The sequence below is a fragment of the Anoplophora glabripennis genome, unplaced genomic scaffold (assembly GCF_000390285.2).
Source record: "Anoplophora glabripennis isolate ALB-LARVAE unplaced genomic scaffold, Agla_2.0 scaffold345, whole genome shotgun sequence".
Lineage (NCBI taxonomy): Eukaryota > Metazoa > Arthropoda > Insecta > Coleoptera > Cerambycidae > Anoplophora > Anoplophora glabripennis.
Window position 1 is genome coordinate 496,973 of NW_019416469.1, and position 16,350 is coordinate 513,322.

Sequence of the window (16,350 nt, forward strand, 5' to 3'; positions counted from 1 at the left end):
AGCAGTAAACGATGTACCATTTCCATCAGAATTAAAATTAATCGTAGACCCTTTACAATTAGTTTTGTTTTAGTGTTTTTCATACGATCCTGAAGTTAGACCGGTTTAGAATGCGTATTTTTTTAATAATGTACGGTAAAAGTTGAAAACGTATTTTTCATTATTCCAAAAAAATTGCCTTATTTATATAATAACTCTGAAACTACGAAAGATACGTAAAAACAAAATATTTAGTTTTTTTATTCCTATAGCATAAAAAATTAAGAAGATATCACCGCTTGAAGTATTCATTTTAGTGAAAAAACGACCTGTCTCGAGCCCTTCGATCCTTTCCCTTTAAAAAATGGAGGACCTAAAAGGTTTTATATGCAAACGATCTTACAGCTCTTGAAATTATCTTTAAAATACTTTCTTGTAGGATACTATAGGTTCAAAATTACCCGAGTATGGTAAAAAACCAATGACATTTTTTCGGAGCAAAATAGGCTTTCTCACTTTTATATATTATATATTATATTATACAAATAAAATAAGTAAAAAAATTTAGTGTGATTATTTATATGCAGCGTAGAAATTTTTTTATGATTGATTATATTTAAAAATCGATTATAATAAAAATATTTTACATTAATATTGGTTTATGAGTTGAAAATGGCAAAAGTAAAATATCCTTTCATAAACAACATAAGGGAATTTTTATTTTAAATTATTGCACAATTATAGCATTCCAAAATTTAAAATGTAATTCTTTCATAAGCAATGAGGGAATTTTTATTTTAAATAGTTGCATCGTTAAAGTATTCCAAGCTTTTAAAAAGTAATTTTTATATCATTTTTGTCAATACAGGGATGATTTTTAGGGGTTAAAATGGAAAAATTCTTTTATTAGCTGTAAGGCAATTTTTATTTTAAATAATTGCACGCTTTAATCATTCCAAATCTTTAAAAAGTAATTTTTTATCATTAATTTTTGCATAGCGGTAGTCTTTAAGGGTTAAATAAACGGTCGAAAAGATCGAATATATCATAAAACATGTTCGAGAACATGGAACAATATTTAATCTTTGTGCTTGAACAAGATTTTTATCAATAAAATGCTTAAAACTTAATTTTTTCAATTTTTTTCCACTTAGGGGTAGTTTTTACCCCTAAAAAACAAAAAAGCGTCAATCGGGCTTATGTCACTTTTGAACTTGAGCCTACGATGAGCCTTATTCTAAATTTTCATGCAAATCCATGCAGTTTCAAAGAATTCGGAGGTTACAGTTCATTTTAAGCTTCAATGACTGTACTATTATAACTTTTAAACGGGAAGTAATTCAGAAAAATTTCTTTAATAAAAGTTTGTTAGAAAAAAAGAGAACTTTTTAACAGGAAAAAAATTTGGGTATGTTTCTGGAAAAATATAATTGATGAGTTCTTTAGTCGTTTCTGTCAAATCAGAAAGATAATACTTTCGATTGAAAATGGAGCTTACCTCATCCCATTTAACACCAAGTGTCCCAAATTTTATTTAAATTTTTTGGATCGTCACAGTAGGTCCGTTTATACTCGTATTCCTACTTTTTTCACACAGTTAGCGAAATGTATTTATGTTGTATTTTACTTCAGTTGTGCATTTACACTGATCAGTTTAATCACTTTATCATTCGGTGTAATTTTACTGTCTGTATGTAGAAAACTCTGTTATCGGTATAGCAGACCACATGTTTAGATACATTTGCGACATAATAATGCAGCGTAGTGTTCTAATACGTAATTTTTATAAAAATTTTACGAGTTTTCGATATGCAAATAAGATTGTTCCGTTTAAATGAAATGAACATGGTAAACTGGTGGTTCAAATGATTTTTTCAACGTTCCACCTTTGATTTCCGACGTTGTGGATTCCAATTAAACGAAGAATTAGTTCGGGTATGTGGAGGTGTTGGTCCGCGAGGAGTATTCAAGAAATATTAATTGGGAACGTTTCGGCTTAATGGATTAATTCGAGGAAGGGGAAATATTAAAGTTTTTTAATTAAACTGACCTGCGTCTGCGTTAAACCTAGGCTGGCGGCGAGCTCTGCCCTTTCGGGTAGCGCCAGGTACTGCGTTCTTTGGAACCGTCGGTTCAATTGTTGCAGCTGAAGACTGGAGTATATCGTGCGGGGCTTCCGCATCTTCTTTCCCTTGCCTCCTCCCGACGGCCTCTCCAGCGACAGGCATTTTTCTGAAACAAACCCAGAGATTTACCAGTCGCAATCGCATGCAAATTACCATCAACGCGATTCATTTGCTAGGCCGATCAGTAGAGCCTTAAAACAGCGATTTTGCGACAAAAATACTGGTAGCAAATGGACTGTGCCATCATATAAAAGACAGTCTAGTCTGTAGATGCTTAAGTTTCCTACTCCAATTTACCATTAATTATTTTTTTATGAACCAAAACTAATGGTCCGACAGCGCCTGTTTTGTGCACACTTAAAGTACATATAATTCACTACTTTTGTGCACAGGGTCAGTTCTACAACTTAAAAAATGATTGTTTAAAAAAATGCTAAATTTTACAATTTTTCCGGGTTTTCTTCGTTTCTAATTACCCGATAGGATCGATCGACTTCTCGTTTTAATTGTAATTCGATTCTCTACAAATTGTCTCTTTATAGCATTCAGATTGCTTCATTAGTTTAGATTTATAAACAAAGAATTAACAGAATGCGTTTTTTCGCAATAAAATGTTTATAAAAAATTAATTAATGGTAAATTGGAGTAGGAAACATAAGGATCTACAGACTGTCTTTTATATGATGGCACAGTCCGTTTACTACTAGTATTTGTCGTAAACAAAACTTCTATTAATTGGCTTATGTGTAAATGTTGAAGAGGAGAAAAATAGAAATAGAAATAACAAAAATAGGCTCTAGAAAGGTTGTATTTGTTTAGTAAGTTTTTTGACAACTTCTTATGAATTGCTGCAAGACCATCTTCAGTACAGTTTTTAGCTTACCAAAAATGTTTATCCAGTTGTTAATACTAGGATGATGACCAGTTACATAGACAGTAATAAGTGATTTTTTGCCATAACTATGTGCACTTCACTAGATTCAATTTTAACTTTGTCCTCAAACTTTTCGTTCATATTTAAAAATATATTTTAGAGTCACCATCCTTCGCTTTCTACTTTTAACTTTTGAAATATAAACTAAAGTTGATAAATGATAAACACTATAGGCACTGTCACTACACATATCCTTCATATGCTTAGTTAATCTTAGTCTTTTGCATAACATTTAGCTTTGTTGGTTGTTGGTATTATTATTTTACTAATATAATATAATTCGTTATTTGTGTAGAAGTCGAACGAGGCACCATTCCTTTTACAATGTACAAAAAAAATATCTAGTTACTGTTATAAATGTTGTACTTGGATCCTTGTAACCTTCCTAAGGGTGAGTTTGCAACCAACCTGACTTAAAAATTGTATCTACAGCAGGTGTGCCATCAACTATGTTTAATTTGAAGCAACATATTTTCCGGGAGGAATTCGATCATGATAGTCAAAGACAGTTAATAATTCATTTTTACAAAGTAAGCTATTGGCGGAAATTCCAACCAATTTAAAGATACAATGTCAAAATAAGAATTTTCTTTCTCACAGTTTAGTTGACTTTTGAATTTAATAAAAGTCCTGATAAGAGGCTTTTATATTTGCAACCCTATATTTGAAATTAAGTTATAGCTGTCGAATGACGTGGCAAAGTTAAACTTACGATTTTTTTAAATAATAAGCCTTTTATATTATGTCACATATGAACAGAATTCATTTTCAGGATTGCAATGATACAAAGTCTGATGAGTTTACCACTAATGATGAAGATGTGGTTGTTAGAATATGTCATAAGAGTAATAGTTGGACAAAAGCTTAATAGCAAAGCAATCCCCACTAACCCTATCACATTACAAATATATCACGTTCTAATAGCCATATCTTCGTTACCTTATATTATATGCAGTAATGATCAAAGTTATTTATTAGAGTTTAGATAATAAGGAAAGGTAAAACTAAAAATAATAAAACATATTTTTAATGCTCATTATTTGAATCCAGATATCTATTAAGATGACAAAGTTGGAATTTTTCTCCTACATCCCTAACTTTAATTATTGATTTTATGAATTTCCCTTACATTCCCATGTTTGCCAGGTTATGTAAGGGGTAGAGTAGAAGTTTTATTAGCACGTATTTTATTAAAAAATAATCCAGCAACACATTTTCAGATGTTTCCCAAATTTTCGTTTTACTTTTTGAAGTCATTATAAGCAGTTTCATACTATCTTGCAATTTTTTTACTACAACTTCTGCGACTTTCGAAACAAATTATTATAAATATAAACATATCAAGTCAATATATTCAATTGCTGCAGAGCTACTCGTGTTTTCGTAAACATACGAAAGTGAGTTATCGATTTTCACTATGTATGTCTGATTTTGTTGAGCAAAGAATTCTGACTTGGTCATATGCTCTATATGACAATTTTGTCGCATTGCAAAAGCACTTGGCCTGCAATAATATAAATAATAAATCTATCTACGATACTAACTTGCAATTTTCTACTTTCCAAATCTCTTCTTGCACAGCAGTGAACTACTTTCAGTGAGGCACAAATATTGACATCTAGTGACGAGATTGCAAGACATATGATCCTAATAAACCGAAATATGTGACGATAATTAACACAAATTCACCCAAAGCACTAGGGAAACCATACCTAATTTGTCTCTAGCTGAGCTGATCATTTCATGTACTTCAATATAAAAAATGTATCCATTTATAGAAAAAATCACAGTCTCTACAGTAGTTTATTTTTTGTCTAACAACGATTCAACTAAAATCAAGTGTAATACGTTGTTATTAAGTACAGAAGTGTGTACAAATCCATCTCTGTGTCATTCTTATCACCCCGTGATGTACTGCTAACAAATAAAATATTTTTGCAAACAATTAAATGTATTTTATATGTTCAGTTCTACCTTGCGTTACAACCTTGTCGAATATTATAGAAAAAATATCTTGTACTCCTCATAAAACAAGTCTTTCCACTTATATTTTCGACTTTAATATTGAGCGAAGCATTGTCACGGATATATTGTTACAACCAGCGTATGTAGGAAAAAAAACAGTAATATTTCCGAGAAATCAAATGAATAATATTAACAAGGATCTTTCCAGAGCATTTTAATGAATAGGTACGAGGAAAAATCAATGGAAACCTTTTTTTTTGTAAAATACATCATCAATAAATTGAATGTAAGTATATCTTTCATTATCATCTAAAACCCATATCCGGTCACCAAGATATTAATTATATGCTTGCTAAACCTTCCTTCTCTTCTACTTACAAACCGTTACTGAATTATTTTATTTTTCAAAACGACCACAGACGATTACTTTGTCTATACAGACAGTGATTGATTCGAACATTCACAAAATGGTCAAACTGGTTCAGAATCACAACCCAATTCAAGCCATTGGCCAATAATTGGAGCAGATTTACATCTATTCAATTAGATGGGTTTTATTTCGCTCGCAATGTTAATTATATTGGACGAAACCGTAAAGTAAATAGAAAATGAGTTACGTCAGTATCGTAAAATGGAAGTTAACTTTGTCACAACCAATCATAAGATATTGTCCGAAGTTATTTACTTGTGGCGTAGGTTTTCATTAGGCCAAAATTTTGACAGGTGTCATTTTATAGAGCTGAAAATTGAATTTTTAAATACTTTGGTCATTCCTCTTTAAAAAAGGTGCTCTACATTTTTTCGATAAAATTAGCCGTTTTCGAAAAAATTGAGTTTTTGTAAAACACGTTTAAACATTAATTTATTTAATTATAAAGTTTATTAGCATCAGCTATTTAAACACAATAATAATCGAATAACATCACAACTAAATAAACTTCTGACTTCTAACATATTTTATCAAAAAATAAGTTATATTAGTTATTGAATTATTAGTTAATAAAAATATACGGTATCTTTTATTCAAAGGTTGTTGATCCATACAACATTAAAAGAAAGTAATTTTCTGAATTAAAATTAATTCGAAAATTACTATTATTATGTTTACCTACTGACATAACATATGATATGTATTCAATAAATATTTATAGGATTTTTAATATATTTCATGAAACTCTGTTTTAATGATTACCATTCATCATAAAAAAATGTTTTACTACTTACTTTACATTCAAAACTTCTAAATACGCCCCGATATCGATTAAAAGGAAGTCACCGTGTGAATTGAAGGCGCAAAACATTATCAATTCTGAAGTTAAATCTAAAAATAATACAAATAAGTGTGTTCGTCAACGATTTCCACTCTTTCGCTATAATGGGGCTATTTCTATAGCTGACGCAAGTCAATTTGTTCGTCTTCTAACTCGACTAAAATGCACCGTGTCACAATAATTTGTAAAAGTGTCTAACGGCTTTTTACGGAGACCAAAGTGGCTTTATTTATGGCACCGTCGAACCAATCCCGTGTATATTTTGTCACGATGGGATATTTAACACGAATAACACAACATCGAATTAAATAGACGTTAATTAATCAGGTCTAATTGCTTGATTAGTAAATTGGCCTTCCATAACCCTCCTGTAATGTTATTTTAGGTTCATTTAGTACGGAAGTTTACTTGTGAATACTGTAAAATATTTTTTTTCTCTGTTTGAGAATTTTGCCACCTGCGAAAATAAATACATAATAAATGAATGAAAAGTTGAGTCAAGGTTCAGTCAATGGTTATTTGAAATGAAACTGTGTTTGCCCCGCCAAAAATCTGCACTGGAAAAGGCAGACAAACAAAAATACACAGGCGCCTTTCGAAAAACAATCTGTTCTCGAAACTCGAAATGACAGTTTTAAACATTGATTAACTTCACTTTAGAAATGGGAAAAAATTAAAAATATTACATCTAAATTTTAGTTCTGATCGTCATAGTGATATGAAGAATATAAGATAGAGCCAGAGACAACAGAGAAATAGTTAAACAATGAAAATTATCGGAAAAAGTAGAGAAAATAACTAACAAATTTAATATTAGCTCACACATTGATACTGATACGGAAAACCACGTCCAAATAATGATATTCACAACATTACAATTTATGGAGACCTCTCGACTTCTGAATATTAAACAGACAGACAGAAAGATTACATTGATTTACATTTTTATATTTTTTACATGTTACGTTTATCGTTAAAACATTGAATATTATCAAAAATAAATTAGAAAATGATAACAGTTTGACAGGTAGAACTAAAGTATAGGATGTATAATTAAGATTATACATAAAAACTAATAGGTACCTACTTATTTTCAATGAAATAATGAATTTTATCAATGAGATCTAGAAATGGCAATGGGATTTTCATTATAACCAATTTTAAGTAACATATTCATGGATTTTTTTGAAGAAAATTATGTTGACAGTTTAAATAAAAAGCACATCATATTTGGTGGAGACAATTTGGCTTTTGCCATTGAGGAATTAAATATTTTTTCTGAAGAACAAAGAACCAAAAATTATATTTACTTTAAAAATAGGAAACAATAATACCCTTTCTACAGATTTTAATAAAAAAAAATTAGCAATTCTTCAGAAACAAGTATTTATAGGAAATCAACTAACACTAACAGATATCTAAATTTGAATTCGCATCATAATCCTATTGATATAAAAGACGGTGTAATAAAATGTTCCTAGCCAAATTGATATCCTCGAAAGATAAAATTTTGAACAAAGAATTAAAATTCATAAAAAAATGTACCTACTAATAAACAATCACCCTGGGGATTTTGAGTTTTGAGATTTTAAGAGTATTAGAAGCAAGACAAATTAAGTTAGAGAAAAATTTCATATATTCGTGTATTATCGAAAAAATGTAAAGTTAGAACGGTTTTTTAGACAACTACTACCTACTTTTACTGTTAAAAACGTGCCCAAAAACTGATTTTCAAAATACAAAAACAAACAAACAAACAAAACAAAAATTTGCGATTACGCTTGAGGCAACGGTCATATAATTTAATGGGATTCCGCCAAAATTTTAGACAAGCAAATTAACACCGTTAAAAAAAATTAAAAGAGATCGCCATTATTTTGTTCAGTGGTGAAAAATGTGTTTTAAATTACTTTGTGACTTGGATCCTTGTATGCTAGAGTAACTCATAAAAGTTGAAGTACTTAAGTAATAATAGAATAAACATCTCTAACTGCGGAGACAAAGAAAAACAAAAAAATTTAAACTGTCGAAGTTTAATATAAGTTCTGAAGACCAAAACAGTTTTTTGAAAAGTTTAACAATTTTTTAATATGTGGAACATATAGTGATGTGTATTTTATATTTCTCTGATGCTTTTTTCAGTATCAGATTTTTGCTTAGGCTAAACTATTTTCAGAAAAATAACCCTTGGCCCATAATACCTTAATAATCAGAAAAATGCTGTGCCACAAAAAATAACTTTAGACGTGCTTCCAAACATAGGTACATAAAAAAATTTATAAATTATTGTTTTAAAATGGTATCATGATACATTCAGTCTTTTTAATTAAAAATTTATGGTATCTATTTAATATTTATTTTGTTTAAATCGTATACAACACATAAATCGAATGACTTGGCAAAATGTTATGAACACTAATAAAATTGAAGATGAAAAGGTAATTCCCCACATAAAAATAAATACGAAACAATCATTGCAGCTAGAAACTATAAGATTTTTTTTATTTAGTATGTAGTTAGGTACCTACATAATTTTTCTTGCCATGATTCTACCGATGGAGAATTCTGTACTACAAAAAAACTTTCAGGACTCTAGAAATGTTTTTAAATAAATGCTGAATTCTTCCATAACATATTTATAGGAATAAAATACATTAACATTAGTTGTATACTAAAATGTTCCTAATCGTCGGAACACCTAAGAATTCCAATACATTAGTATACAACAAATTGGTGGTATCGAAATGAACTTGTGGAAATAGGTATATAATCCATTTTCACGGAATAATTAAACAAAAATCTACAGCTTGTCAGTACGTCATTGTGCTAAGTAACATAATGGTTACACATTCATAAAATTATAAATATTCATAAATCTAACTTCAACATAAAATATGTCTTACAAAAACCAGGACGTGTTTGTTTATTTACTGTTTATTTTTCTGTTTATCACTGCTACTCAAAAAATCTGTTATAGATGAATAAAGTAATATTTTCTATCCAAATGATATTTAATGATGAAATGTTTGTCTCTTTTCAAGAGGTTGTAGGTTCTTGCTTACTTTTTTTATATACCTAAAAAGCGTAAATAGAACTCTGTAAATAAAAATAGTTTTCAAATATTTATAGTTTTTGACCTCTGCCTAGTTATACTTATGTAGGTATTATATTAACATCCAAACTCAGTTTTACTAACTGTAATCCTTTTCTTAAAAAATATGTACAATAACATATTTGAATTATGTATTTCATTATCTCCTCTTACAAAATATACCTATGAGTAAGTATAAAGATGATCATGATTTTTATTCTTTTTGGCATAGTTATTTATTATATATAGGTAGGTATATTAGTAGTGTATTTTGTGGTATGTTATGGTAAAAAATATGAATTATTCATTATACCTACTTTATTATTACCTACCTAGGTACCTAACCATCAAAGCCACTTAAAATAATCGCCAAATAATTAATACTAGTTAGATAGATTCTAAAATTATTTTTAAAACTCAAAAAAATGTCATAACTACTGCAGGTATTTTATAATAAAAATTTAAATTTATTAATTATTTTTTGAAATTCGTAAAGCCAAACGATAACTTTCATCAATGTCAGATTTCAACTTAGTACCTAGGTACTCTTCGTCTGTTTTAACTGTTGCTACTATAAGATACAAAAGATTTTCGTGTTGTAGATCAACAATTTACAAGAAGTTTTGTATGAAATTTCCTCGGAAAATCCAAAAGAAATTCGATTTCCATTTTCGAATTTACATTGATTCATAAAATATTGAAATTTAGCTGCACAGAGCAACAGCTGAGAACAATTTTATTAACATTTTTATTTACGTAGTAGTTAGGTGCATACATAATATTTCTAGTCTTGATTTTACCGACGAAGGACTTCGAAAACTCTTAGGACTCCAGATTTGTTTTTAAATAAATGCTGAATTCCAGAACACACAACATATTATTTATAAGAATATAATATATGGAAAGTAATATGTACAAACATATTTCCAATCGTCGGAACAATTATTCCAGTGTTTTAGTTTACAACAAAATGGTAATATTGAAAAGAAACTTTTTAAAAAGAATTTGTGAAAATATATATCCACATAGACAGAATAGTAAAATAGATATACCTACATAATTCATTGTTGATGTTTTAAAAAAATATATGATCAGGATATCTTAGAATTTTCTAGGAACGGGATTGAACTTATTACTTTGATTTTATATTTTATACTATAGTAACAGCAATTATATTACTTAATTAAAAATCTGTAATAGCTAATACTTAATTAGTAGGTAGGTAATAATGTTTCAGAATGTCGGACAAGCTATCGGTACTTTTATGAACATCAAATTACTTCAACTACTTAGAACTGAATATAAATTTTATTGTATTGAAGAGAATAGACGGAAGAAAAATTCCGTCAATCTTCAGGTCTAAGCCGAATACTTTTCTTTATTTTAACTGTCGTTACTATAAAATTAAGCGAGATTCTTTTGCTGAGTGCGACAGATCAGAAGTTTATACGAAGTATTTTAAGAAAGTTCTTCGAAGTACGGAAAACCCCAAAAGAAACTCAATTTTCATTCACTGATCTTTTTGTCTATTAAATATATTTTACTTATGAAATGGAAACAAAATTTGTCTCCCAAATATCTAATTTTTCACCTATAACTAGACTTTACTTGATATCTATATTTTTTATTATTTCCTCTTATAGAATATACACTAGTAGATGTGGAAATAAGAATGAATTTTTATACTATAGTGTGCAATAACAATATTAATTTTATATTATGTTCAAAAACCGAATAGTTCTTGTTTGTCGTCTTGTTAAAAAAATCTGTAACTATGAAAGATAAATAATATTTAGGATTTCGGACAATCTATGAATACTCTTACGCACTATCCAAGAAAATAATGATTTTATTTTTGATTGCTTGCTTAAAGCTTAATAGAAATTATCGTCAATTGAAGGGAATAGACAATACATGGAATCTTCAATTTTCCGTTATTTCTTTAAATTTATTAAGCCAAACGAAATTTTCCTTAATTTTCTCAACCTCAGCTGAATATTTTTCTCTATTTTAACTAATGTTACTATAAAGGTAAGCGAAATAATGGTGCTAAGTGCTGCAGATCAACAGTTTATAAGATCTCCCTTAAGAAAATTCCTCAAAATCCTCAAAAGAAACTCGATTTTCATTCACAACACTTCTGCTGATCTGACTATTGATCTTTTTTTATTATTTCCTCTTTCCTAGTTCCTGTTTGGCGTCTTTTTTGATAATCTGTAACTACCAAAGCCAAATAAAGTCGTAGCTAAGGTAGATTTTCAATAATTTTTTAAATTTATGAAATGTTTAAGGATTTTGGACAATCTGCCTGAATATTATTACGCACTATCCAAGAAAATAATTTATTATTAATTGCTTGCTTAAAGCTTGATAGAAATCATCATTAATTTGAAGAGAATAGACAATACATGGAAATATTAATTTTGCCAATATTTCTTTAAATTGATAAGCCAAAAGATAACCTTCTTAATTTTCTCAACGTCAGGCGAATAATTTTGTCTATTTTAACTGATATTACTATAAGGTAAGCGAGATCCTGGTGCTAAATGCTGCAGATCAACATTTTCTAAGATCTCCCTTAAGAAAATTCCTCGAAAACCCCAAAAGAAACTCGCTTCCCATTCCTCGACCCACAGACTCGTGAAACTTTAAAATTTAACCACACTTCCGAATACGCACAGTATCCCTAGCGGTACTCACCATCATCTTTGGGTGAAGGCGGACAGTTCGAGGCGTACGATCCCAAGTGGTATCCCGTGTACGAATTCTGGTGCATGGGAGGAAAAGGGTAGGCGCCGAGGGCACCCCTAGGACTAGGGAAGCCCCCGTCGTGGGCCCCCGTCGGTCCGGAATGCGCATTTCCCGCCGGCGAATTGAAGTGGTGCTGGTAAGTCGTCCTCAGGGGCCCGTACCCGTGCTGCTGGAGTTCGATGAAGGCGCTCTTCGACACCGGCGTGGAGTTGTTGGACTCGTGGGGCGTCGGGGGGCCGATGTGGCCCTCACCGGACATGGTGGGCGTCCCGGGGGGATCGTCGTTTGGCCCCCCGAAGGGGGACCCCAGGTCCGTGAAGTTCAGCGTCGTGAACGGTTTGTTATCCACTTTGGTGAAGTTCGGAGGCGTCTTGAAGATGTCGCGACACGGCTACGTCCCCCGAGAAATGCAGAGTCACTTCCGGTCACTATCCGTGTCTCTCGAAATAGCGGCGACGTAGGTAGTCGGAAATATCGGTAGCACACACACTCGCTGGTTGTACGTTCACTATCACCAAAAATAAAAACGGCGAAACCAAAACAAAGGCGAGAATCCGATAAGTAAATCAAAATGGAAATAATGAGAATAGTTTAGAGAGTTAATAACGTTAATCAAACGACCGAGAGCAATTTACTATATTCAACTGCGATAATAGGTGTAATTCACACTATAATTGAGTAAAAACTATTTGAAGATTAACCCGAAACCAAATTACACGAAATTGAGCGCATATGTCGTTTTTTTACGTCGAAAATTGATCGTTCTAAACCAACCATCTACTTCCTACGAGCGTAGGGACTATAATGAAGAATAATCATATAATAGTTAGCTTGGCCTTTTAGTTGCGCCTCTCAACCGGCAGATCTCGCTACCATTCAGCGTTGTGGACTCGTAACACCGCCTAATAGCCTTCTCATTGGTGTGCGGGCCGAAGCCGGCGTGTCTTGGACCCGTTTTTATCCTGATTTAAGGACGCGAGGGAGGGGCTTGGTTGAGTTCCTAGGCGATATCCCGCCCTTGTAGACTTGCAGGCGCTTCATTTTTAGGTTAGGTTTATGTCAAGTCCGTGTATTATAGTGTTTTGCCGCACTTTTGTTGATCCGCATGGGTATTGTTGTGCTTTTAAGTGACCATTTTTATCCGAATAAATTATAGTGATGGGTGAGCACTTCTGCACCGTGGAATTTTGGCAGCTCGATAAACTCGTAATTTAGTAGTATCCGGCAAATCATTGTATTTAACAAATTAGAGCCGAACCGATTTGGAATAAAGCCGTCTAATCGAATACGTTGATAATTACGTGGGGAAATAGACACAGAATTTTGTGACAGCATTGGAAAAATTTTTAACTTGGCAAATTTTATGTCTTCAATCATTTACGATCTTCAGAAATACTGAATAGTTACTTACGTCATATCCAGTAAAACATATTTACGGGTATCTACCGATCTAAATTAATTTAACCACCATCTATAAAAGCTAATACCTACATTCATTCAATTTGACAAAATGCGGAAAATATTTTTTTTATTTCATGCTTCTTCCAATCATTGGCTAATCAAAAAATGTATTCAATATTATTAGTGAGCAGTGAAATAAGTATCCATTTTTATGATACATTAAGTACTTAAATCTTTCCTCAGACTGTTGTGTAGATGAATGAATTTTACATTTAATAAATAATAGTGTAAAACACAAAACAATTGTTAAAGCTGATGAAAATTTAAGGAATAAATAAATGTAGGTAAGTACACGTGGATGTGATGCCTATGAAGTTAATAATAAAATAACATAGGGTTAGTGTTTCTTTTTACAAATATATAAATATCCTATTTAAATACGAGAATGATTAAATGATATTGACTACTATGTAATTTATTTGTTGGGGGACACAAACATAGTTTTAATAAAGAATTTTGACAGTGTGACTAGTGAGAGAAGTACTGATATCACTGTAGTCACTTTGACATTGTAAGAGTTTGAGTCACAGTTAAGGAAATTGATATTCAGATTTCCAATAATATTATGATAACTTATGAAACAAAAATATAATAATTAGTTTTCATAGTAATTTTATGTAAATTTTTGTTTGCTTAAATAAAAAGAATACCTATGTGTTCAATATTTCACTGATCCCTTTGGAATTAGGTATGTAGTTGCTGTGTCAAAAGGATAAATGTTGATATGTACCTATTTTTGTTCGTTTCTTTAGTTGTAACGTGGATTACCAGCATTTAATGTCAACTTTGAGGAAACATTTGTTTTAAAATAAATTTCAACCTAGGTAGGTATCAGGATTAAGTAAAACCACATCGTTTGCAATGATTGGACTGCAAAATAAAAGGTTAAAAGCATGGATGATGGCAAGTAAAAAGGGTAGATCAAACATTAATAGGTACACAAAGTTCAGTTGATAAAAGAGGCGATTTTTTTTTTAAATAAAATAGAACACAAAGCAGCTCATAGTTCTACACCATTTACAATAACACATTTACATTGATGAGAGTTTAACGACCCGTTAAAGGCTTATAGTTTGAAAATCTGTTTGGAAAAACTAGTACCAAATTTAAAGAGGTGAAAACAGAGCCAAAAATAGTAAAAAAAAAGTTCCTATAAACATTGGATCTCCGGAGATATGGCTCTCCAAAAGCTTTTATCAAAATAATAACCTTACGTTATTGGTATTTTTTTATTTTATTTATTAAAATTAAATAATGTACCTAGGTAAGTGTTAATAAATCTGGGGAAGCCGCATATTATCTATACGAGGTGTAGGTACCTAATATCATTGGATGAAGTTAATTGTTGACTTTACGAATTAACTGAAATAGTTTCGTTTTGGAGATACAAATACAAGCAGCGTGATTTTACATGAATATTATTTTTATCTCACAAACAATTTGACTCTTTAACAATTTTAGCGATATACCTTTAGACATGGTGCATTATACCAACATAGTATTAGCAAGAACACGTAGGTATTTTTGTAAATTCTTTAATAAATCAAATCTGAAATAGCAAGTTGTTGAGCAAGATTGAATTATATTGAGAGATTGACAAAATATAGGTAGGTATAAATAAACAATATATAATATGGGCCCTCGGTATTCCTAATAATGTCTAAATAAGTAAAATTGTAAAGGTGACTTTGCTGTTATCGAAATTTTTGAATATTATGATCATAAGGACATCGTATATCCATATAAAACTTCAGCGCATAGTAGGGGCAATTTAATTATTTTTTAAACTTGGATAATTTTGTTAGGACACACTTTTTTGATAACATGATATTACAAGCAGTTATACATAAACCCGTACCTTTCACTGATACTTTTTCTTAAGAGTAGGTCTATATTTAAGCAAGTCATAATAATACGGATGGATGTATAGTCCATATTAGTTCATTGTCTCCTATAAATATAATTTAATCTAATTGGTATTGCTAACATATTAAAAATAATACTTTATACTGTTTCTGTATTTTTAATCTGTTGAACAAAAATATGAAACTTAAACTAATTATGGGCAAAAATTGACACAGTATACAAATCTGTCAACCCTAGAATTTTGACGCCACTGAGAATTTTTTAACTTGGATAAGTGCATTGTAAACTGGATTAAATTCCGTTTTATTCGAAAAGCTAGCCATTTTTGAGCTATTATTTTTTTAAATCCAAAATAAGCCTAAGAGAACATAATTGAATAAATCGGAAATGCCCAACTGTTTCGTTTAACGAAAAATGTTACTGGATTTTTTCGTTAAAAATACTATTTTAAATACAATACAGACAAAAAATTCGTTGGTGTAACAATTTTAATTTTTCTGTGGGGTTATTATCCCTAGAAAATCAAAGATGCCTACACCAATGATTTTTTTGGACTTTCCCAAAAATTCGTATGAGTGAATTTACTGAAATATATTAGTTTTATTGTTATTTTACATATACTTATTCAACTATTTATGTCGACCAGTTATTTTAACTTTCAACATTCTGTAAGTATAACGAACCTACGAAATTTTTCCTTTGGAATGAAATCTTTTATTTACCTTAAAAACTATACTTGACCCATTATACAGGGTAACCCAGAACTTGGGCGCCATTACATGGAAACAGAATAAGCAAATCGAAAAATCTGCTTTTTTCTCAACAACTTTTATTAAAAAAGGTTTTTCCATATATCTCCCCTTTCAAAAGATAAAAGAGAAACTAAACATTAACAGTTCTAGTCTA

At 30.6% G+C, this 16,350-nt stretch overlaps 1 protein-coding gene across 2 annotated transcripts in view; it reads right to left on the minus strand.

Moving 5' to 3' along the window:
- Positions 1–12,898, minus strand: part of LOC108908820 (homeotic protein distal-less-like) — a 143,093-nt gene extending 130,195 nt beyond the window's left edge. For both annotated transcript variants that reach the window (XM_018712966.1, XM_018712965.1), the window contains exons 1-2: positions 12,067–12,898; positions 2,030–2,211 (exon numbers count right to left, since the gene is read on the minus strand). In XM_018712966.1, coding sequence (XP_018568482.1) covers positions 2,030–2,211; positions 12,067–12,376 — 492 coding nt within the window. In that variant the 5' untranslated portion in view covers positions 12,377–12,898. The remainder of the gene's footprint in view (positions 1–2,029; positions 2,212–12,066) is intronic.
- Between the last annotated feature and the right edge of the window lie 3,452 nt (positions 12,899–16,350).